Below are 25,568 nucleotides of genomic sequence, written 5' to 3' on the forward strand. Positions count from 1 at the left end.
CTGGGAGAGCATGAGACAAAGGCCAAGCAGGTCAGCAGGAAATCCAAGGTGGCGGTGTGGGCATCACGATCCTGGCACTAGCACAACAGAAGGATTTGGTGGAAACCTCTGAGACTCTCTTCCACTTTAAATGCACTAGAGCTCGGACGGACACTAAGATACTCATCACATCACCAGCACAGCCGGACTAAACAACCTTTAAGCTGCTTCTCCCAATCAGGACATTTAGATGTTGCAACAAGGTTTTATGATCTTCAAATAACGAACACGCTAGTTTTTCACCACTAGTGTCAAGGCCTTTGGTTTCGAGCCTCGCTTACATGTCATCCCCTCCCGTGCTGAGGGTTGCTCTTCCTGCCACCCTCTTTGTTTCCTGTGACTACCCTCTCACTCCTGGGAACTGTGAGTCAGGCAAGTAGAGTTTTCCTCCTATTACTACAACCATGCAAGAGTAAATCAAGAGTAAAAGGCAAGTTAATAAAAAAATCACTGGTCTTACTGCATTTAGCAAGATTTTAAAAGCAATTAAAACTATCTACACAGACAATAATGAAGAAAAATACTATTAAAAAGAACCAGCTTTCCTCTACAGGAATGGGAAATTATGTGTTTATGCATTCCAGTAAAACAACATGGGGAGGGCATTAGAAGCCTCAAAACACACCAGTAAACCAAGCCACACTTAGAAAAATGAAAGCTGATTTTTATTTTATCATCAACAGCCATTCTTTAAACATGAACATGCATACGTAATATTCTACGCACACATCACAGTTTTTAACGTTAGTTAATAAAGGTTAAACACACAACATACATCCTTACAAAAAAAGTCAAATGCAAACTTAAAACTTTAAAACAAAAGTCTTACTAATTTAAAAAAAGTTTGTGTTGGGTACCATTTGTACAACACAGTTAATTTAAACATTTTCATTTTGGCTGCACATGAAAAAAGCGGCAGTAGAAAATAAAGTCATTGAGGGTTTTTAAATAGCAGAATAGGCAGTTTTGCCATGCAGGAGAAGCAATATTAAATATTAGTTTTCAAAAAAAATCCACATTTAAAAATATTTAGTTCAAGTCACAGAATTTTTCTCAGTAGAGACCCCAATGCAATGCATAATTAGCTGCCTTAGATGGCCCGTTTGAAGGGACAATATCCCTCCAGAGTATAACTTTACTGATTTTGGCACAGAAAAGAAGTCTTAAGAACGAGAACATGATTAAAAAAGAGGGAAGAGGAACAGAGGAAAGAAATAAAAAGCAAGAGTACATGAGATAGTAATTGCAATCACTAAAAACTGTGCATTCCCAGTCACTGCAGAATACTGTCTTCCGTCCACAGCAGGTGCGCACTCCACGACGGTTACTGCAGCATGGATTTGATTTGCTTGGAGGTAGTCTCATCATTCAAATGTTTTGTTGTGTACCTAAAAGTAAAAAAACAAAAACAAAAACAAACAGCAATTTTAGGGTATTTTTAAAAAGCCATTTTCTGCACTGGGTTCGAGAATTATTACAAGGTGGGCAAATAGGCACATTTTCTCTCAGAGTTGTGCCTTTGGTTTCCAGCTTCGGCTATGGTCAGGTTCTGCCTGCCTTAGCCTCCTGACCAGCTGTTAAACAGAAGATCCAGGAGCTGTGTAACTGAGTCACAGCTACCTTGATGAAATGATCTGACTAAATCCTAAAGGAAACACTTGGCTGCACCTGCTCACTCGGAGGAAAGCAGCCCTTACTCCATCCCGGGACTGACAAATTACAGCCGGGGCCAATCTAACCCAACAGCTGTTTCTGTATGGCTTGTGAGCGAAGTACATTTTTATCATTTTAAATGAATGGGGGAAAAAAAGCAAAAGAATATCTCATGTTAACATGGAAATTAATGAAATTCAAATTTCAGTGTTTTTATGAACACAGCCATACAGATTCACTAAAGTACTACCTATGGTCACCTTCTTGCTACAGCAGCAGAGTAGCTACGATAGAAACCATGTGGCCCCAAACCCTAAAATGTCTGTTTACTCTCTAGCCCTTTACAAAGAAGCAGGCTGACCTGTGTTCTAGTCCCAAACTGTCACATCCCCAAGTGCCTTGTTTCCAGGTAGGTGTGTTGTGCTATAAGCATGTAAACACGGGAATTGTGATGAGTCATCAGATTTATAAGACAATTCACCACATAGCCCAAGGTCAGTGAGCAAGGCTGCTATGTCTGGCGCTGCTCCCAGAGCTTACCACCTGGTGAAGCAGGAAGACGGTATTACACTCATACTAGGGACAAAGGAGGAAAGTACTAGAAAGGCCCTTACAGACTGGAAAAGCCCAGCTCATGAGGACACCGCAGGCCACATCAAGGGGTTGGGAGGTTATTTTAAGCGCAATGAAAGCCAATGGAGGATACTAGGTAGGGCAGTGATATGGGATTTCATTTAGGTTCTGGAAGGCCTGCTCTTCTGTTGAAGAACCATAGGGAGCAGAGGAACAGCACAGGGACTAAACAGGGGGCTGTTCCAGGGTCCTCAGTGAGAGATGATCAAGGCCTGGACCAGATGAGCAGCAATGGAGACAGGTGCTCAGTGCTTGAATGCAGGACAATTCAGATGGAACCTAATGCTGCATCAGTTAATTTGGCTTATAAGAATTTCATATATAATCTTTAAGGAATATATCATCTCAAGCAAGGACACACAGATGGTCTTTGTGTCTTTAAGAAATTTAAACCCAATTCTTGTCAGTTTCATCTCAAATCAATTTAAAAATTGAAGAAAGGACCTGAAAACTCAAATCCTTGGAGAGGTAAAGACACAGACATGTACTTAATTAAATAGCTGATATATTCTCAACAGTTTTACGTAGAAGCCACTTCCAAATTGTTTACATATTACTGAAGAGACACCAGAGTGCCTGGCACGTGATAGGTGCTCAATCAGTATTTGCAGAAGGAAGATAAGAAAGTAAGCAGCCAGGCTGAAAAAACTATCCATACAGGAATATTTACATTAAGTGGCAGGTGATATAGCCAAGACTAAAGCCTTCTGTTTTATTTTCCAAGTGCAAAGAAAGTATATATAGCTGCACACGATTCTACCAATGTCAGGAAATAAAAATGTTTAACATTCCTCTCTTCATTTATGTTCTTCTCCCTTCCTTTATGCTCCTGGATAGGGGAGAGGGCCACATAACTGGCACACCAACACTTCTACGTAGAGTGGTTTTAAGTATCAGTACTCAGCAATGTTCGGTGACATTCCAGGAGTTGTAAGTGCTTTCCTCTCCACCAAACACAAGTTCTTGCTGCTTCTGCAGGACGTGATCATGCATTTCCAGCAGTTCTCACATGCTTCCCCCTGAATGGGGCCAACTGGGAGGCAGGCTTGTCACATCACCACATTTTTTTTTTTTTTTAAAGATTTTATTCATTTATGAGAGACACACAGAGAAGCAGAGACACAGGTAGAGGAAGAAGCAGGCTCCATGTGGGGAGCCTGATGCGGGACTTGATCCCGGGACCTCAGGATCACGCCCTGGGCCGAAGGCAGTCCCCAAACTGCTGAGCCACCCAGGCATCCCACATCACCACATTCTTATCAAGAAATGGCCAGGAATTGGGGCGCCTTGGTGGCTCAGTTGGTTAAGCATCCGACTCTTTGATTTCAGCTCAAGTCATGATCTTAGAGTTTTGGGTTCGAGCCCTCTGTCAGGCTCTGCACTAGAAGTGGAGCCTGCTTGGGATTCTCCCTCTCCCTCTGCCCCCTTCCGATAAAGAAAGAAAGGGAAGAAAGAAAAGGAAGGGAGGTAGGAAGAGAAGGAGAGAAGCAGAGAGGGAGAGAGGGAGGGGGGGTGGCAAGCAGGCCAGAACACCTAATGTGTGAAAATCATATACGGATACGTATGGTATTATCTTACTTCGTATATAACAACAAAGTTCCTCACTGAGTGCATGACTTTTCTACTCAAGAAAAGCAACCTTTACTCTGAAATTTAGTAAAGCAAGCTGTTATCTAGCACAGAACCTTAACTCTCCACTCTGGCTTGCTCTCATATAATCGAGGCACTTGGTTCTATTTCTCCAACTGTAAAATGTAGGCATGACTTGCTGCTTTTCTATGATCACATACTGTAAGTTGGAGGCCCTTGTAATAACTACAGAGAAGAATTCAAAATAAACAGCATATATGTGTGCGCAATTAAAATTTTTTCATTATTAACTGTTGGCTCGGAGGAAAATGACATAGTGAGCACCTCTGGTAAAAAGCAGCTACTCAGAAAGTAATTCCACAAAAGTGTCTTCCATTTTGTGGAGGTGTAAATAGCAATTAACATTTGCACAGCACTTTTGGGATTATAAGATGTTTTTCAAATAGTATCTCCTTTGCTCTGAGTGAAGCATATTAGGGGCTAGGGTGGGTGTTTACATATAGAATGAGGTGCCTGAGCCCCGGCCCAGACCTGAGAGAGAGAGAGACTCTCTGGGGATGGGGATGGGGACCTGGGAATCTGCATTTTTGCTTCCTTCTCAGTTACTCCAAACCACTGCAGGGTTCAATCACAAAGGAAACCTAAGGCTTAATGGTACAGCATCAAGCATATGGGATTTTAAGAATGAACTTCTGAATGTGAAAACAGATGCCAACATTTATTTGCTATGTGATCTATGAGTCTCTCAAGAGCTCACAGTAACTTTTTGGATGATGGAAACATCCCCAGCACCTCATATCCATCACCTACTTCTCAGAGCTGTGGTGCAGATTAAGTAAAGTCATACATATGAAACTGCATACAAACGCACAGTGATATAAAAATTTTACTAATTGTAACCACTACTATAAAGCATCAAGTGTACTGGTGAACCTTATAAACTTCCCGGGTGAAAAAATAAGAACCAGACACAACATGTTCACTATGTATAAAAACAGCTCAAGGGTTATTTCTGCAACAAAACCTTCATCTATTTTCCATTAGACATGTGAAAAGAAAACTGAAAAGAGGTGACTCTTGCCTCAATGGTGCTTTTCTTCCCCTGTTCCTCAAACACAGACCGGTGTGTGTGAGTCTTCAATCCCACCTCTCACTTAGAGCCACTGCCTGGTGCTGCCCTAGTTCTAGAGTAGAAAGACCTCACTACCTTTAAATTCTGAAAAACAAAAGCAAATTCTGAGCTTTTACTGTGCGGAGTACTGTCTCTTCATGGTAAAGGAAATAACAGTAGGCCCTCCTGGACATCAATTCCTTCTTCCTTTTCAAAGCAGGTTTCATGTCAGTGGCTGGCTTTGCAGAATCTACCCAGAAAGAAGGGTCTTGGGAGAAAAACTAGGCTGACTGGGATGGGACCCAGGGAATCTTCAGAAAGGGATTCACAATACTATGAATATGGATAAAACCAATGAGGTTTACATTGTAAAAATCTCCAGAGTAAAAAAATTCCTGAAAGTTTGTGGCTTCCATAGGCTTATGGTGCAAACAGTTTGACATCACGAGGCTTTTTACTGTTATATTACGGTCCTGAATCTTTCTAGTATTTGTTTAGAATTGACCGACCTTCTTTACCGAGGCAGTCATAGCTTATAGAGTACTTTCCATAATCCTAATAAAATCATTTGATGGTTCCATTCAGCTGAAGTGACACAGCACAGACTCTGCTTTATGATGTACCAAGTGTGACTAAGCATTCAAGAGGAGTAAGAACCTGTTTTGCTCATAAAACATGAAAAATTTAATACTGAATTGGAAATCATTTTTGTGTGTCATGTGAACTAAAGTGCACTGCAGTGAAAAGATGGCCTGCGACCTTAAAAAGTCTCTGTATTTCTGTGCTCATGCAATTTTGAGCATTTAAACACAAAATTATCAAGCAATGAGCAAACTGTCTTTTATGTTAGGGATATTATACTATAAATTAAATCTCTGTAATCAAGATGTTAGGATACGCTAAGATTTACATTTAAAAATATTCCAGCACTCAAGAGACTCCTGGCTAGCTCAGTGAGTAGAGCAGGAGACTCTTGATCTTGGGAGTTGTATGTTCAAGCCCCACACTGGGGAGGGAGGGAGGGAAGGAAGGAGGGAGGGAGGGAGGGAGGGAGGGAGGGAGGGAGGGAGGAAGAGAGAAAGAGAAAGAAAGAAAGAAAGAAAAAGAAAAGAAAAAGAAAGAGAATCCTGTCTTAAAAAAAAAAGCCAGCATTTGTAGGAGCCACAGTAACTACATTAAGTCAGTCTAAGCTGAGGAAAGACAGCAAATAACAGCTTTATTTTCATTTTAAGAAATATACAAAAGTAATAAAGGTATCTGTGAAACTAGGAATGTAATTACACTATATTAAGGGAAAAGAACTAGTTGTAGAAGAGTTTGTATGGTACTGTATCTTGTAAAAAGTATCACAGATCTGTGACTATCTACAAGTGTAAAGAAAAAGCTGTACAAGACTATATACCAAAAGGTTAGTAGAGGTTTATTTCAAAATAGTGAGATTTTGTGATTTCCTTATTTTGCTTTAAATTTTCCTGTGTTTGCTGGATTTTATTTGCAATTAGCACGTTATACATTCATTAAAAAATTTAAAAACAGGGCACCTAGGTGGCTCAGTTGGTTAAGCTGCCTTTGGCTCAGTTCATGATCTCAGGGTCTTGGGATTGAGTCCCCCATCAGGCTCCCTGCTCAGTGGGGAGCCTACTTCTCCCTCTCCCTGATGCTCTCTCACTTTCTCAAAGAAATAAAATTTAAAAAAAAAATTAAAAAACAAACATCCCCGGACTCCTGGGTTGCTCAGCGGTTGAGCTTCTGCCTTTGGCTCAGGGCGTAGTCCTGGGGTCCTGGGATTGAGTCCCGCATCGGGCTCCCTGTGTGGAGCCCGCTTCTCCCTCTGCCTGTGTCTTTGCCTCTGTCTCTCATGAATAAATAAATAAAATCTTTAAAAAATAATAAACAAACACCCCAAGACAATCAAAAAAATGAAAGCCAAAATCTTTGGCAAAGAAATGAAACTGCTTTTTTCATCTGAGTCGCCCCTCCCATGCTCTCTTTATTGTAGAAATACTGTAACCAATATTTGAAAGCAGGATTACTAATAATGCAAAATGAGATCTTCATATTTCTAACATGAACATACATACTCATATTCTTTGTAATATTTGCATTTTGGAGCATTTTCTTACATATTTTTTTTCTATACATATGCACACGTACATATACATACCTGAGAGCATTGAGAAGACCTTCTACACTATTGGGAGGTTGGTCCTTAAGAACTTTGATACAACCTTTCATCTAAGAAGAAAAGGAAATAGAAAAGGTAAAAATGTTTGTTTTCTTATATAACATTCATTATCTCAAAACAGTAGTACTTAAATTAGTACCACAACTATGGAACTCCTGAGCAATTACATTCTAGAAATGTTAAAATCATTATTCTTAGAAGGGAAACAACCTACCCAAATGTTATTTTCAGTTTCTCTATCAAACAAAACTTTTTAAGAACCGAACCAGTCAAACAGAAGCACCATGCACACTAATGAGAAAACTAAGGGTTGCTAAGGGAAGACTTCCCAGAAAAGGTGTGGAGCAGTTTATGGAAGGACTGAATGGACACGCTGCCAAGGAACAGAGGAGCCTTTCCAAGTAGACAAACATCTTGATCAAAATAAAGTTTTTCACACGCTGAGGACAGAATCTTGCAGGACTAAATGACTAGCACAGGGAAGTTTACAGAGGGCCTCACATGCCAGGAAGACTCAACTGTAACTAATGAGGCAGGGGCTGTTACGGGCTATAAAAAGGAAACAACTCAGTGAAGATGGTATGTAAGGACTATGAGGACTATGAAAAACAGAGCATAGCAGAACCAGCACAGGCTTGAGAGTGCCTGGGTGGCTCAATCAGTTAAGTGTCCTCCTCTTGATTGCAGCTCAGGTCATGGTCTTGGAATCCTGGGATGGAATTCCACACTGGGCTCCACGCTCAGTGTGGCATCTGCTTGGGAATTCTCTCTCCATCTACCCCTCTCCTCACTCTTATGCAGGTACTTTCACTAATTAACTAAATAAAATCTAAAAAACAAAACAAAACAAAACAAAACAAAAACACCTCAAAGAAAGAACACACAGGCTTTGGAAGCCATGGAGATGTGGGTTCAAAATCCTATTCTAACATTCTAGCAATTATACTTGTAATTTCCTTAAGTGTTAGATTTTCTGTTAGTATGGAGGAGATAACATCTACATCCTCAGAGTATTTTCAAAGGAAGTGGGGAAACAAGAATAAAATTCCTGACACATAGTAATCACTCAATAAATGTTCACTCATTTCTTTTCACAGAGGATGGACATGAATAAAGAAAGGTAGGGAGGCTGGCTAGCAATCAGGAATCTAGACACGAAATGCCAAGAACCTGAACTAACTCTATCAGGAAACTGCTTTATTCCTAATATAAACTTCTGTAGAGATAAGCAAAATAGAAGCCCAGACTAGGGCCACAAGTTATTATGATTGGGAGGGAGGAGAAAATCTATATTATATTGTCTTTCTTTCATTGGAGTACCTTTACTTTTTTTTTTTTTTTTTTGAAAGATTCTATTTATTTGGGACACCTGGGTGGCTCAGTGGTTGAGCATCTACCTTCAGCTCAGGTTGTGATCCTGGGGTCCTGGGGTCCTGGGACTGAGTCCCACATCAGGCTCCCTACATGGAGCCTGCTTCTCCCTCTGCCAGTGTCTCTCATGAATAAAATCTTACAAAAAAAGAAGATTTTATTTATTTGAAAGAGAGACTCAGAGAGATCACAGAGTGAGAAGGAGAAGCAGACTCCCTGCCTGAGCAGGGAGCCCAACATGAGGCTGGATCCCAGAACCCTGAGATCATGACCTGAGCTGAAGGCAGACGCTTAACTGACTAAGCCACCCAGGTGCCCCCTCTACTGACTTTCTATTCTATATACATCTGGAAATAAGTCTTTTGTTTGAAATGGCCTTTGGTCAAAGAATGAAAGGAAATTTCTTATGTCTGATTTTTTAAATTTATATTGCAAAATAGGCAGAAGGACTGCTGAGGAGTACGAGGGACACAGAGGCATGTTAAAAGACTCCAGCTGTCCTACTCTACTCTACTACTCCACCCATATATGACTGTATAAAGTCCAACATAAGAGGCAACAGAAACCCACCATTATCAGAAACTATAATACTGAGAGGTCTGTGACAGAGTACAACCTGCAGCTCTTATAAATAAAATTAACGCTTATGATTTTCACTTATGCGAGTGGTTTGGAATTAAATAAAGCAATATAACTTACATCAATCTTTGATGTTTTGGCAAATGCTCCCACTGGATGTACATGGTCATAGAGTATTATGACACCCACCATTACCCTCAAGCAGAATGACACCGTCTCTTCATTTGTAAATCTGCTTCTGTATTCCCTGGAGGGTAGAAAATATGTGGATGGATGAGGCATAACTTAATGAGCTGATTCACCTTTCAGCTGGTGCTGAAAGATGTATCCTGTTGATCTCTAAAGGGAATACAAGCATTATAACCCCTCCCCCCTTTCTCCACAGTGAGATTCCTAGACAACTGAGGTAGGTGGAGCAGATATAATACGTATTCTGATCTCTGCATCCTCCTTAGTTTACCGTAACTCCTTCTGCTTGGCAGAGATGAGGCAAATCAGAGAAATCAAAGTAGCCCCAAAGTAGTTTCAGCACAGGTGCTTTGTAAAGGCTGTTCCCACCAATATGATGGGAAAAGCCACTAGCTTAATGGAGCAATAGGTTTGCTATTTAGAAGCTAACTTAATATAAGCATTTACATTATTGTATTTGGATTCTAATTTTACTAAAATTCACTCATATTCTTCTCTCATTTGGAAAAAGGGATAGAACTTTTGTCTATATATAAGGCAGTGTGACATAGCGGAAAGCACCTAGAACCAGGATGGAGCCATCCAGGCATATGTGTGGCCAATCGGCCACTGTGCATAAAAAAGCCCCTTGACTTCCCAGGACCTCACTCCTCTACTGGAAACAATAATGAAGAGCTGCCCTCCTACTTCATAAGGTTTTCCAGTAAGATGATGTGTATAATAGTGCTTTGGAAAATGAAAAGCTCCACAAAAACAAGTTACCTAATAAAACCATATGCTATTTAGGAATCCAGGAGGAATTCTTTCTGCCTGCTGATAAGAAAATCCAGCCAGACACCACTGTGGCATATATGACAAATGCGTTGAAAGTGAAGGGAAACCCAGAAGAGAATTCAGATTAGTGTCAACCAAAAAATAAATAGATAAATAAAATTAAGACTGTAAACTAACACTGAGAGAAAGGGACAAATAGAAGAGTAACTCTGTAGCCCTCTAGCAAAAAGACAAGGTGAGGTTCTTCACTGAAAAGGAGAGAATGCTGATGAGAAGCGTAATCAAAACAGCAAAGCTCTTCCCTATCTCCAATAAAAGCATCACAAAATTCCCCATTTAAAGCATCTAGTAAGTTTGTCTGACTGGTCTTAGGTACCTGAAAACCCACTGTACTTTCTACTTAACCAGAAGTTACATTAGCTTCAAACTATCTTCATATTGTTCATATATAAGCAATGGATACTTCAGATATATTTAATTTCTGCCTTCCAAATAAGACATATTCATATCTAAACAACTGTTTCCATAAGATTGTTAAAGTGAAAAAGATCAGCTAATACTCACGGTGTTTCGAGCATGACTCTGCATACACTAGCCATGGTGCTTAGACAATCTGTGGTATTTTCTATTGGTAAATTTTTATTCTGTAAAAGTATGTGGAGAAAAAAGTGAAAGTGATAGTTACTACTTTAGTATTATTTAAAACCTAGTATAAGGTGAAAAACTGACAACTTTAAAATTTGGTTCCTACTCCTCTAATTTTGTAAAAAATGTACTAGGTACATTCTAGGTACTGTTCTAAGCTCTCAAATATGGCTATGAGCAAGAGAACCAAGACCCTGCTCTCCTGAGAGTCACTTACCTTCCAGCTGAGTGGAAACAACCATTACATGCAGACAGGGCCTCACGGGCCATGAAGTATGGGGATTTTATTCCTTATACTGGGAAGTCACCAGAAACATTTTAAACAGAGAAAAGAAGGGCCTGTAGTTTTTACTTGGCTGCTCTTTGGAGAAAGGACTATAGTGGGGCAAGAGCAGAAGAAATAAGACCAGCAGGAAAATGAATACTGTCATCTAGGTGAGAGGACAGTGGGCCAATCCAGGGAGGCAGAGCAAAGAGAGAGGCTAAGTTTTCAGATTCAGGGTATATTTTGGAGGGAGAATCAATAACACTGACAGAGGAGATGTAAGAAGTGAAATAAAGAAAGGAATTCAAGATGATAACCCCTAAGTTAGCTTGCTTTTGCAGGGGTACTATTAATTAAGTAGGAAAAGACGAAGAAAGGGCAAGGTTGGGAGAAAACACCAAGACTTTGGTTTGGCCACAATACCACTTAAGTGTTGACTATGCATCCAAAGGGAAGCTGGATAGGCAGGTAGATGTGTACATGTGGGCCTTGGGGAAGGGACAGGAGTCCACCCACACACGCACAGGGATGGCAATGCCACAGGGCCTGCAGAGGTCACCAAGGCTGCAGACAGGAAGAAGAATCACAACATGAAGACTAGCTAGCTGTTCAGGCAACACTTACCTCTGATACAAATTTTGTCGTGGCATCACTTAAGGTTTTCAGCATTGGGGTTGCCTCAGCATAAAACAAAGACATTCGATTTGCCAATTCATTATTTACTTCATTTTCTCCTTCTGCCTGTGTGGAAAAAAAGAGCATGTAATATCAGTTCATAAATTGTTAAATATCATAACATTTATAAAAGAACCTAGGCAGAGTGCTTCTTTTGCTAATGCTTGTAAAATTACTCTAACAAATGCTCTTAAACTCTATTTTAGACCTTCTTGTGCAAATACTTAAATATTCTTTAAAAACGGGTTAAAAATGATATTAAGCAATTTTTCAGAAAGATGAACTTCCTTTCAAATACTATAAATGATATTAAGCAACTGAGTAAAACCTGGATGGCCTGCCTACTGTAACAAGGCTATGGAAGACAGGGAGATAAGGTCACTGCCCTGGCTGCCTTTTCAAGACCATGCAGGGACCCACAATAACATACTAAGACGTGATGACCAAAAAAGGAGGTGAGAGGGAAGACTATCAGACTGGAAGAAACTAAAGTGGACTCTGAAGACCCTGCGTTTGCAGGTGATGATGGGCAGGTAACCACAGCATTCCAACCATTTCAAGTGGCTTAGAGTGTAACCCAGTGTGTTCAGTGTCATAAGGGGCACGGGCCAGGGAACAATAAGGCTGGGAAGGAAGGCTGGGGTCAGGCTGCAAGTGTCTTAGCTTCCAGCTTAAGTTCATATTTTTCCTCTGCACGTAACAGGGGGCCCCCTGAACATGTTAGAAGAAAGGAACAACAATTAAGCTAATTTTCTAAAGCAAGTTGACTGATGGTGGTAGGCAGAGTGTGCCAAAAAAGAAAGAGATCATAGGTCAAAAAATGAATTCTGCTACAGAATGCCTGCCAGAGAGTGAATGAGGCTCTCAACTGGGACAGAAGAACTAAGATGGAAAGGGGTGAGTGAGGAAGAGAAAATATTTCACCTGACAACAGTTGGATGTACCTATAATTACTGAGGGCAAAAGACAGGGCAGTGGTGATTTAACAGTCTTTGGCCTTAAGGAGTAGCAGGATGGCTATACCAGAGGACTGACTGGGTGTTACGTGTTCTGTTTTGTTTTGATTTGATCTCATATGATTTTACACGGTGGCTCTGAAAAAGACATGGTAAGTTCAGCCTCACAGCAGGAACTAGTCTATGCAAAACCAAACTGATGTAAAATAACAGATGCTTCATGAAGAGAGATCCTTCTCCCTACCAAGCTCTGTCTTATAGCAGCCACTTCAGAAATATGGATTCAATGAAGAAAGGGGGGGAGGGGAAGAACAGTCTTTCCTTTGGCACTTTCTTATAGTACTTACCACTCCTTACACTTATGTAATCCTTCTTTATTAAACTATCTAGTTGAGGCTGTAAGGCTGATCCTAGAAATTTCCCCTTTTTTCACACCAATTAGCACAAAGTAGTAGCACAAAGTACCTCAAAATCCCTAGAGAAAAAGAGAATGTTTTCTATTTAAGATTTTACTTATAGTATTTGACTCCCTGGAGGTAGAAAAGGGTGAAGACAAGGAGAAATCAAGGGCAATCAAGCCTAAATAAACTAGAAGTGCAGTTAAACAGCCAAGAACAGGCACAGAAGTGCTCATAGCCATGACTTTACTCTCTCCTCTTGCCAATATTAGTATCCCATTCCAGGCCAACTTTTCTCCAGGACTCTTCCATTCTAAGACTAGGGGGTCAAAAAACTCAAAACCATTAATTCACTAACTTTTGTATAATTAAAATAAGATTACACATGGGATGCCTGACCGGCTCAGCCAGGAGAGCGTGCAACTTTTGTTTTTTTTTTTTTTTTTTTTTTTTTTTTTTTTTAATTTTTTTTTATTTATTTATGATAGTCACAGAGAGAGAGAGAGAGGCAGAGACATAGGCAGAGGGAGAAGCAGGCTCCATGCACCGGGAGCCCGACGTGGGATTCGATCCCGGGTCTCCAGGATCGCGCCCTGGGCCAAAGGCAGGCGCCAAACCGCTGCGCCACCCAGGGATCCCGCGTGCAACTTTTGATCTCAAGGTTGTGAGTTTGAGCCCTGTGGGGGTGTAGAAATTACTTAAAAAAAAAAAAAAAAAAAAAAAGAAAAAGTAAAAGAAATTACTTAAAAACCCTTAAAAACATTAAAAAATAAATAAAATGAGAATACACAGGGAAATTTTGTAAGTATCAATGATAGCAATTTTATTCGAGGATCATCAGGACTAAAGGGACTCAGTGGAAGAACAGGCCAGCACTTTGTGTGGTCTATGATATCTTGCCCTTTCTCCTCACAGCTACAGCCCATAGTGGGTTACTGACTGTATCTGAATGGATGAGCACATGAACAACCAAACTAATGGCTATTATTACTATACCCCCGATTCAAAGCATTAACTTACTGGGACGTTATTAATCCTCATACGACTCAATGTTCTTCTATAATAGCTGAAATCGTTCTGTATGGCGGGATTTGTCATCTAAAGAAGACATTTATGAAAGAAAAATGTATTATGCACCCTAAATAACAGTGTAATGATAGTGTAAAAGTGAAAAATTTATTAGATACAGTTTTAACTAGTTAAGTAACACTTCCTACTTTGTAATACCATTTTAAGAACTAAAACTGGTATCAGCCAAGACAGCTTTTTGTATCTAAATTATATAACATTGTACTTAGTCCTTACTGAATATATAAACCATGTAGACTGTTTTACAGTCATGATTCATATACTTCCCCTTTTCAATAATTTTGGGTAATACACTCAAAGGTTTCTCAAAGGCCAATATTACCAAATAAACAAAAACAAGAAGAAAAAGGTAAGCATTTGTTTTTAATTATTACAATAAATTATGTGTATATGAAGGCAATCCTCAGACTAAAATTTTATATATAAATCCTTTGTACTCAAAGTATTAATAAAAGAGAACAATTTCCTGTTATGCAATCATAAAAGGCTGTAGTTAGGAATCCATCTCCTCCATTTATCAGACAAGGTCCCTAAGGTCTGGAAAGTCAAAGGACCTGCCTTATACCTAGTTACAGTGACAGAGCCTCAAGTGGATCAGGTCTCCTCATACAGAAGTTAGTACTTGTTTCTTTACCTTCAGTCCTTCTAACAAAGGGAGGATGGGTGTACAGGGAAATAGGAAGAGAGATAGAGAGATGAGGAAGAAGGAGGAAGGAAGGAGAGAAGGAAAGAAAGAGGGAGGGAGGAAGGATCTTAACATTTTTATATAAAGGGATCCTGAAAATAGGCTAGTGATGAGCAAAAAAAAAAAAAATAATATTAGAAAAGGTCAATATTGTTCTAGAGATATTTAAAAAAATGAAGCTAAGTGAAGACTGAGTATTGGGTAATTTGCTATTTATTTTCTACGCACGAAATATATCAAAAGACCTGTTATAACATTTAAATCTAGTTTTCCATGTTTCACTTAGGACCCACAAATACCATGAAAACACACTTTGACAAAGTCACCAGGCATTTCCTACAATGCTCACTGAAAGGCTCACAATGCCCATGCACTCAGGGGCAGCACAAAGTCCTACCTTGAGCTCGTCGAACCGGAGTGTGAAATGAAGGATCTCTGCAAACTGTTTGGCAAGAGCCTGCTCTCGCTCTAGATGCTGCGTGGGAGAGTATGGGGTACTTGTCAAGGCTCCCAGAAGACCTCTTAGTGCTGCTTCTAAAGAAAGGAAGATTAAAATGTTAAGCTGTATCTCCCTGATTTTTGTTTATTAAAAAGCAAGCTATTTATAAACGTTATGATTTTAATTCCCATAGAAATAAAGTCTCTTCAAAAGTTGTATTATCTAAATACAATCACTGAAATTGAATAGCGTTTAACAGAATAAAAGCCTTAAAGAAACCAATTCGGTTTTATAATTCCATAAACCCCAAATCAAAATAACGCAGAATGTAAACCTGAATTAAACACCAGGATCAGCACTGTGCTGATTTTTATGAACTGGTAAGGGTTACCTACAGCTGAGTTAACTTCTTCAGTGGCATCATGTCCACACAGTCAAATCTCTACATGGCTGGGAATGAATTACCAACTTCTCATATTTTGAATATGTTGCTTATTTATAAACACAAATTGCTTTTGTTCAAATACTAAAGGAAACAAAGTATTTGGCTTAAATTATTAGCTTCCTGAATGTCTGAGAACTTGGCATCTTAGAATCACGATATAAATATTCTCTAATTCGTTATATAAGATGATCCCTTCGAAATAATTGCTCTTTTTGGAATGTTAGACTAACATATACCGTGTTTTTTTTTTTTTTTAGATTTTAGTTATTTTTTATTAATGAGAGACAGAGAGAGAGAGGCAGAGATACAGGCAGAGAGAGAGAAGCAGGCTCCATGCAGGGAGCCTGATGCAGGACTTGATCCCGGTCTCCAAGATCATGCCCTGGGCTGAAGGCAGGCGCCAAACCACTGAGCCACCCAGGTGACCCTACTGTGTTTTTTAAAAATGGAAATATTGGTGAAAGGGACCATAAGGAAAGGTGGGGGGAATCTGAGCAGGGAAAAATTAGAGAGGAAGACCAACCATGAGAGACTCTGGGAAACAGACAAACAGTTGCAGAAGGGGAGGTGGGTGGAAGGATGGGGTAATTGGGTGATGAGCATTAAGGAAGGCACATGATGCAATGAGCACTAGGTGTTATACTGTATGTTGGCAAATTGAATTTAAGTAAAATTTTAAAATGTATATATAAAATATAAGTGGAAATACTGATATTTCACTTAAAAAATAAATATCAAACTGGGATCCCTGGGTGGCGCAGTGGTTTGGCGCCTGCCTTTGGCCCAGGGCGCGATCCTGGAGACCCAGGATCGAATCCCACGTCGGGCTCCTGGTGCATGGAGCCTGCTTCTCCCTCTGCCTATGTCTCTGCCTCTCTCTCTCTCTCTCTCTCTGTGTGACTATCATAAATAAATAAAAATTAAAAAATAAAAATAAAAAATAAATAAATATCAAACTAATTCACAGATTTTAGAATCTTGAATTCTAAAAATGCCAGATTCTTTTCAGAGAAAACAATTTATAATAGTAGATGGTGATCTGACACTAATGAATAAATGTCAGATTATTGAGTAAACAATAAATTTATGTCAGATCATCAATCCTTAACTTAAAAAAAAATACTAGCTCTACTATTTATGAAGACCCTACCATGAACTAACATCCCTGCTGTGCACATGACCTCGTCTTTTATGTAACTTTTACCACTGACTCATATATAAGCATTACAGATGGGTACATACCAAGTTTCAAAGAGTTAGACCCCCAAGGGTATAGCTAATAAATTCAAGATGTTTCTGACTCTGCAGTCCTACTCTTTCCACCATAATACACAATAAACTGTCTCTCAAATATAGCAACATTCTACCTAGTGTTCTGTAACCTTAAAAAACGTGAATCTAGGGATTACTACATAGTAGGTATTTCTTATATGTCTAACATGCATTAGTACTGAACTAGACACTACACAGATGTTATTTGTCATCTACACAGTAACTTCAAATGACAGTTCTTTTTTCCATAGCAAGTCAGGAAATGTACTGATTGTCTACTATGTGCCAGGTACTGGGGAACAGAAATGAAAGCCAACATATTCCCTAGGCCTACCTGGAGCGTGACTACACAGAGAAGAGAAGGACAAATTATTACAGTTTAACATACGTTAAGAAGTACACAATAGAATGGAAAGATATAAAAAGAGAACCTCACCTAGTTGAAGGCTCAGGAAAAAGCCCTCTAAGTAAGTGACATTTGGGCTGAAAGTGAAGTGTACACTAAGGATGAGCAAGAGGGCAGTGAGCCAGATCCTGAGCTGAGAGGAGCAGGACATAGCAGAGGAACTGCAAGAAGACCAACATAAGTAGAACAGAGATGCAAGGAGAGTAACCCAAGACTAGCACAATATGCATATAATTTATGTTCCATACCAAGTGTTCTGGTCTTGTCATTCTAATTCCCCTGGAGAAACTACTTAAGCATAATAGATTAATGTTTATGAAAACTCCACTTCATCTGCTATGTGTAGGATGGATTACAGGAGGACGGACGGATGGCATATAGAAGTATAAGAGTGGATATGAAAGTCAATTAAGAGGAAAAGTACATTTTAGCTATTTTGAAAAATGGTTTATTCATCTCAAGATTCATTCCATTTGTCAGTATTGATGTAAGTGCAAAGCAAAGTCTGAGAGAGAGGAGAATAGTAAAAACCATTCAACACACACGTGTGCGCATCCACACCCCAATACTGTTACAGGCTGTTGTAGAAAAAAAGAAAGTTGCGTTTTCTAGATTTATCAAGTCTCAGGGTTAATGTAACATTTGCAGTGCTCTAAAACTTTGGGGGATGGCACAGCCCCTCCCCTGTGGAGTGCAGTCCAGTCACTTGGCTCAGGTGGGATAGCTGGTAACCATGTTGGAAGACTTCAGTTCCTGAATGGCTGGAGCCCTCAATGGCAAATCTATGGAAAAAGGTCATCTAAAAACAAGGACACTGATTATCTGACTTTGAGGCACCTGCATCAGCCTCTCATCTTGGGAACTTCTCTGGATACAAAACAGTCCTACTGGTCTAGAATAGAATGGCCTGTGTCAAGAAAGGAATCAGAGACAGAAGATCCCAGAAGGTGGCTCAGGTCTCTGGCTGAGTCGGAAAGAAAGAGAGGTCAAAGAAGAGATGATGTAAGGACTGTGGTCTTACTGATGGAGCTCCTAAAACAAAATCATGTGATTAGGGTTCTTAGGAAAGATAGGTGACATGAAGAAATTAACAGGCTACTAAACTCTAAATTCTAGAAGAAATTAGCTGATAGATGAGTGCACAAAATTGCAAGGAAAAGACCAACTGGGAGAAATAATAAAGACAGATTAGGCTACAAAGTAGAATAAGGGAAAACAACTGGATGCCTAGGAAGAGGAAGTCCCTGTGGAAAGTGCTCCTTTTTTAAAAAAAATTTATTCATTTATTCATGAGAGACAGAGAGAGAGAGAGAGACAGAGACAGAGAGAGAGAGAGAGAGAGGCAGAGACACAGGCAGAGGGAGAAGCAGGCCCCATGGCAGGGAGCCTGACATGGGATTCGATCCCAGGTCTCCAGGATCAGGCCCTGGGCTGAAGGTAGTGCTAAACCGGTGAGCCACCCAGGCTGCCCAAAAGTGCTCCTTTAGTACAGGAGAAACACCAAGAAAAGCCAAAGGAGTCTGTTTACTCTCTGATCATACAACCTTCAATGAGGTGCCTCAACTCAGAAAGCCTCGGGCTGAAACAAGTACAGGAACTATCCCAGGCCAGCAACGTTAACCTTGTCGACAAAGGTCACTGTGTCTTCCAAATTAGTCAAGAGATTCCTTCCCTGTGTCTCTATAAATATGCAAACTGGCAAGGGATCAGGATCTCTCTTCTGGGGTACACACCACTGTATATCTGTGATGCTGAAGCCAAGCAACTCTCTTCTTGGGACTGCAAGATTCTGAATGATCACATGTATCTTGACAGCTGGCGCTTTATGGGCTATTTGTAATGTTTATCCTCACCTGTGGCTCAAGTAGGAAGAGGAGAGAGGAGGTTTAGTGGATATAAACCAGATGGTTCACCAGACTCAGGTCCAGAAAGGATACTGAAGCTCATGTGGTCAAGACCACACAACCAATACTTAGCAAACAGCAGATTTTAAATAGGAAGCTATGCCTCCAAAGCCCAAAGTCCATTATTATTGCTTCTCCTAAATACCCAATACATATTTGATACAGCAGATGTGTTTAACCATTAATTCATCCCTCACTCACTCAAGAGACAAAGAGTTTCTATCATATGTAAACAAAGATGTGCTTCTGTCAACAAGGAAACTGGAAACATTACTAACCAGGTTACTGGCAAAGAGATGTAAACTGTCCTATGTTAAATTTGTACTTTGCTCATAACTTTACAGAGAAGTCGCTAGAGTTAATCAAAGATCCAGGCTCTGACAGGATGTATGAAAGATGACAGCTTCTTGCTATTACCTATGTTACAAATACCATTCTGCCGAAATGGAACACATACCACTAGCCTGATTTAATTCCGATAGTTAAAACATAAGAAAACATGGAAGCCTAACTGGTTCAGCCTAGTTTACAATTATTCTTTTAAAGTAGCGAATGCTAAGAGACTAAGATGAGCCTCAGGAGGCCTGAGCACCATCTAAAGACATATAACTTCAAAGGCAGCTAGAAACTAGCAGTGCAAGAAACACTCTAAAGATGAAGGAGTAAAGATAACCACAATTAGAAGACCTCAATGAGGTCAATGAGGTCACAAAACTATAGACCTATAGATCAAGTATAGATACTTGATCAAAAAGGCTGGCAGCGTGAAAGAACTGTTGCGCTTGAGAAAAGAAGTTATAATTCTTATTTCTAGTAAGAAAAGTTATACCAACACTTCTATCTCAACAATCTGTACCTTTAACAGTCTGTACTTCATCTAAGGAAAAACAGCAGTTCTCTCAGTTTTTAAAAAACCTAGGCATTAAAAAGAAAAAAAAAAAAAATGAACCCAGCTTTCAAGCAGGCTGCAGACCAAGTGGCCCAAGTAGCTGATATGAAGGTATAGACAGCCAGATATAAAAAACTAGGAAGTGATAGGGACCTGCTGGACACTGGAAAGCACAAGCCCTATGGTAGTGCAAAGAAATGCTTTGCCACAGAGATCGCTAAAGCCAACTGAGATGCTGCTGACTGACCAATCACTGCCTAAGCTACTGATTTTTCCCAAGCATCTAGAGACTTAGAAACAACAACAACAAGATACAGAACCCAAATAATTACCCATTTTTAAAACTTGGCAACTTCCATCTTTCAAATGACTCCAGGGACTAATTGCCTAAATCTCACCTGCTCTGCCTCCTTCTTTTCCAATAAAGGGAATTCCAATTTTGCTTACTGTATGGAAGGCACAACGCTGATCTCTGAAGAATTTTTCCCATACTAGGGAAAAAGCAAATGATTTCGAATGCTTTTTATTTTAATAACTCCCTAAATACCTGTGGGCACATCATCAACTTGCTATTTCTCTTGTACTATTTTAGATACACGAACTGACTGTAATCAGTAATGATCTTTAAGAATACAAGAATCTAAATAGCCCAAGGGCCTGAGGACTAGTTATCACATATGGGACAGGATTTGCTGTAGAGATGGAGAGAAATTCTACCAAGTGGTTTCTCATACTAGGATCTTTTAGGCTACAAAAAAAGAAATCAGTCATTTCCTTGTGGAAGATATAATTTTTTTGGGAGAAATGATCTAAAGAAATTAAAGACCTGGGTTGATAGGGATGGTAAGATTATGCTGTAATCTTACAGTCTAACAAGACTGCTGTACCTATGTAGCATACAAATTTAGCAAGGTGAACACAAAATATTCTATATTAATTCCTTATCAATATATGTCTTTTTCACTAGGGAAGTCATAATTACAAAACTTTCAACTTACCTAACCTCTGAGAAAATTCATAAAATGTCTTTAATTTGCCTACTAGTGGGACAACTGCACCCCAAGCCTTCTCTTGCAACTTCTCATCTGCTGGATGCTGGATTGCCTTCAAAATCCAAAGAATAAAAAGAGTTAGAGTTTTCAAAATCAAAACAGTATTATTTTTACATTAAAATATAGGTTTCAGCAAACATAGGAAACCCTGGTATACTCAATAAAATATGACCAGTCTTTCAAATCATTAGGCAATCTTTTGTGAATATAGAGGGTCACTCCCAAAGAGATGGATTTTCTTGCTTTCATCTTTCATTTGTTTAATCTTTTATGGAACTTAATGCTTTTTTCAACAATCTGGCTTGGTTTCTCTAACATCTTCAAACAAGCTAAACATGCTATTTGAAAGCTGAAACTCGTAACCAAGATGGGGAGAGCATATGGGGGTCCTTATAAACATTATCAGGAGGTTATTGACATGTTTAGATTTTCTCAAGGCATTAGTACTCTGACTCTATCCACCTCAAACTGAAAAACAAGAGAGCAAAATAAAATTGAAACCAGATAGATTTAGGGAATGCTTTGATAAATAAGCTACAAACTAAACAAATGGGCTATATATTACTTACATAATGTGCCTTACAAAAGCTTGCCACTATATGCAAATTTTCTTGATTTTTTTATATAAAATCATTTTTTTAAAAACCTTTTAAATCTTTTTAAAAGATTGTATTAATTTATTTGAGAAAGAGAGAGAGCATGAGGAGGGGAAGTGGCAGAGGGAGAAGCAGACTGGGAGGGAGCCCAATGTGGGGCTGAGATCATGGCCTGAGCCCAAGTCCAATGCTCAACCAACTGAACCACACCCAGGCACCCTTATATAAAACATTTTAAAATGATGTTCAAACACAACAGAATTCTGAGGTGAATCGCATTTATGTGGCTACCTAGAATTTTAAAGAAAACCTGACATTACATATAACACTCCTTCTTTCACATGAATACAAATATTTCAAAGGGACTGTGATACTATCCTGACATACACAAAAGTGTTCTTTTAGCCTCAAGCCCCATCTCAGCAATGTTTTTTTTTTAAATGTTTTATTTTTTAGCAATGTTTAATATCAAGTAGTAAAAATCTATTTATTATTCAGGAAATAGATGAAAATTAAAATTTTCTGTTCTGTTCCTGAGAATCATATTCAACTTTTCTTACAAGGATCTAAAAATTATTTTCGGGACACCTGGGTGGCTCAGCAGTTTAGCACCTGCCTTCAGCCCAGGGTGTGATCCTGAAGTCCCAGGATCGAGTCCCATGTTGGGCTCCCTGCATGGAGCCTGCTTCTCCCTCTCTCTTTCTGTGTCTCTCATGAATAAATAAAATCTAAATAAATAAATAAATAAATATTTTTCAAAGTATCAACTCATTCTCATAATATCAAAATGCTCTAGCAAACATTACCCACTTTCACAACTGAGTTAACTACTTCCCTAACCCTGCCCTGCCTCGATTTAGAACTGAGACATTGGTTTTCCTTTTATGACAACATGTTATGGTTCTCACTCTAATTCCTTCTCCTTTCACATCAGTTACACTGTGTTAGGCAACATTTTTGGTATAGCACCCAGCACACCCCAACATGCAGAAGGGCACTTAATACATGTCAACAGTGAGAGTGTCGTGGAGCAGATATGGTAACTCATTTTCAAAAATATTAACCCTGTACAGATATATCAAACAGTAGTGAGGAATTTTTATTTCCCTGACTAGTGGTTCATCCTAGAGAATAAGCTTTATTTAATAGATTCTGTATTAAAACACTATTTAAAAAATATGTAATTCCACATCTTAACCATAGGTTTTCACATTTACCTTCCTCTCGAATGATAGTTTTTCTGAGAATATTTTCTAAAATGTAAGCCAATACAAGAGTACAAAGAATTCTATAAATCTTATTTTACACACTGCCAAAGTGACCTCCAAAAAGGCAATCATTTTATAATAGAACTTGCATTAAGACAACCAGTTCCTAAAAAAAAAAAAGACTACCTGTTCCTTCATAAAGCACCCAATAACTGAGCTTTTAACAATGTATTATCATATATAACTGCATGTCAGTGATGTGCACTTATTAGTAAATCTGAACAGTTTTTTCTATTGTCTGTGTTTTTCCATAGGTAGAATGGTTGTTCTACCAAGTTTATTGGTCTTCATATTGACAGTTACTGCAGTTACAGCTGTTCTTTGTATATTTGTATATAATCAGTTTTTATTTGTACCTTCCTTTCTTGTTTTCCTATTATTCAGAAATTTTTTACAGAGTTAAACCCAAACATCAATATGCACTCCTCAGTGAAAATTTCTTCAAATGCTTGAATAGTTACACACTTCATCTACAGAAGACACAAATGTGGTTTTAAGAGTTTTCTAGCTTACATATTTTTTATCTATTTTATTTACCTAATTTCTCTGTCTTTAATTCTTTTACCAAAGAATTAATGAAGGTACCTTTATAATAAGTCTCAAAGCCTGGTCAGGTGAATCTCTTCCCATCTCTTATGATTCTCCCCTTTCCTTTTAGTGTTGTTCTTCAGTGTTATTTTTCTATATAAACTTTAACTTTGTGACATTTATTTACTTTCCCGCCTGATCAATCATGAATGCCACAAGCACACTTGCACCAAATGTGGCTACAGCACTAAATTGGGTGATCAGAGTATCCAAGGACAACTCCAACCTTTGGTCATTGCGTCTAAAGTTTCTGGTTTCACAGCTGAGTCCTCTTTGCAATGACTTCCTATGTAAGCTTTTCCATCATTTTCCCCTCTTTTGGAAGATGATAACTGCATTCAATTAAGTCAATATACACATTTCATTAAGTCAGTATAAAAACTCTGCAGTGAGCCTTCCCACACAGAAGCAGAGTAACCCTTCACTTGGTTAAGTTAAAAAAAAAAAAAAAATCCTAAAGGCTCTAACCTTAAAAATAGGTAATAGTCTATAGCTCTACAGTGAATGAGATGTTTTTTCTTTATTGTTTATGGGAGACAACTATAAAAAACTGATCAGAATTCAATTATAAAATAAATTTTAAAAGAAACGATATAAAACTGAATTAAGAATAGTATTAATGATAATCAATATGGAAACACCAAACATAACAAATTGTGAATTGTTGTGACCTATAAGGAAATAATTCATTAATTAGTTAATTAAGGTCTTGTCTAATCATTTAAACCTTCCATTTCCACAAATTTTTGATTTTTTGAAATATGTTTAAACGTTCAGGACTTGAATTTTACAGAAATGATTACATGCCTTCATTTACTAAAATCTTAAGGTTTCACTTAAACTAATGATATTGGCAAGATTCATCTAAGCTCTTCTATTTACTTCTGCAACAGTTACTAATTGCTTCCTAAACACTGTTTTAGGTGCTGATGACACACAAATTAGTAAGAAACCAGGGTTATGCTCCTCAAGCTGTAGGTGGTGGTGGAGTTATCAACATTAAATTTCAGAAATTTTTAAAAAAAGCGATGGTTACCATAAAAGAAATGTGTACAAAGTACTGGGGCAACAGAGTAAGGGGGAATTAATTACTGGGATGTAAAGGAAGGAAAGTATATGTGCAAGACATTCAGGGAACAAACAGTCCAGAGCAGGAGAGGTAAAAAATGGAATGCATGTTATCTATAATTTCCCTCAGCTAATGATATTACCAGTGGCTAATCTAAACCAGAAACCCTGGAATCATTTAACTCCCCTTCTCCCTTATATTAAACATTCAGTCAATCACCAAAACCTGTGACCCCTTAGTCCAAAACTAAATCGTCCTGAATCATCTGATGCCTACACTTAATTCTGGCTTCACTAACACTCCGTATGTCATTAGAGGAATGGAGCTGGATGGATATGGACTGTAAACCCAACACTTTGACAACCTCTGCACTGTTATACACATAATAAAAGAAGCATAAGGGGAGGGGGATTGAAGAAACACGGCAATGACCTTAAGAAATACAGTGATGAGAAAGAGATAAGGTCCAGAGGCTGGGTGTTTCTTTTGGTGGTAGAGGCCACCGGAGTATATTCTGATGGGAAGAAGTCAACAGAAGAAAAAACACAGAAGATGTAATTAAGAGAAGAAATAATTAAAAGAGTAAAGTTTCAGAGGAAGATGCAGAACAAAGGTAAAGAAATTAGTCTTGATAACAAGTAGAGACACAGCTTCTTCTGAAAAAGAGAAGAAGTGGAATAAGAGATGGACAGAAGCCTGGACAAGTTCAGAGGCTCATGACAAGAGAATTGAGGCGACCACACCAAATATTTGCTCCATGGTATAAAGTCATCAGACAGAGTCGGGGGGAGTCTAGACCACAA

At 38.8% G+C, this 25,568-nt stretch overlaps 1 protein-coding gene across 13 annotated transcripts in view; it reads right to left on the minus strand.

Annotated features, from left to right (window-relative positions):
• Positions 1-682: 682 nt before the first annotated feature.
• Positions 683-25,568, minus strand: part of CYRIB (CYFIP related Rac1 interactor B) — a 147,392-nt gene continuing 122,506 nt past the window's right edge. For 12 of the 13 annotated variants that reach the window (XM_072774506.1, XM_072774501.1, XM_072774500.1 and 9 more), the window contains 8 exons: positions 21,191-21,296; positions 15,235-15,371; positions 14,084-14,161; positions 11,659-11,775; positions 10,689-10,768; positions 9,282-9,408; positions 7,191-7,261; positions 683-1,427 (listed from right to left, as the gene is read on the minus strand). In XM_072774506.1, the coding sequence (XP_072630607.1) occupies positions 1,364-1,427; positions 7,191-7,261; positions 9,282-9,408; positions 10,689-10,768; positions 11,659-11,775; positions 14,084-14,161; positions 15,235-15,371; positions 21,191-21,296 (780 nt within the window). In that variant the 3' untranslated portion in view covers positions 683-1,363. The remainder of the gene's footprint in view (positions 1,428-7,190; positions 7,262-9,281; positions 9,409-10,688; positions 10,769-11,658; positions 11,776-14,083; positions 14,162-15,234; positions 15,372-21,190; positions 21,297-25,568) is intronic. The other variant, XM_072774510.1, reaches the window with a different exon arrangement.

Source organism: Canis lupus, chromosome 14, assembly GCF_048164855.1.
Source record: "Canis lupus baileyi chromosome 14, mCanLup2.hap1, whole genome shotgun sequence".
In the NCBI taxonomy this organism is placed as follows: domain Eukaryota; kingdom Metazoa; phylum Chordata; class Mammalia; order Carnivora; family Canidae; genus Canis; species Canis lupus.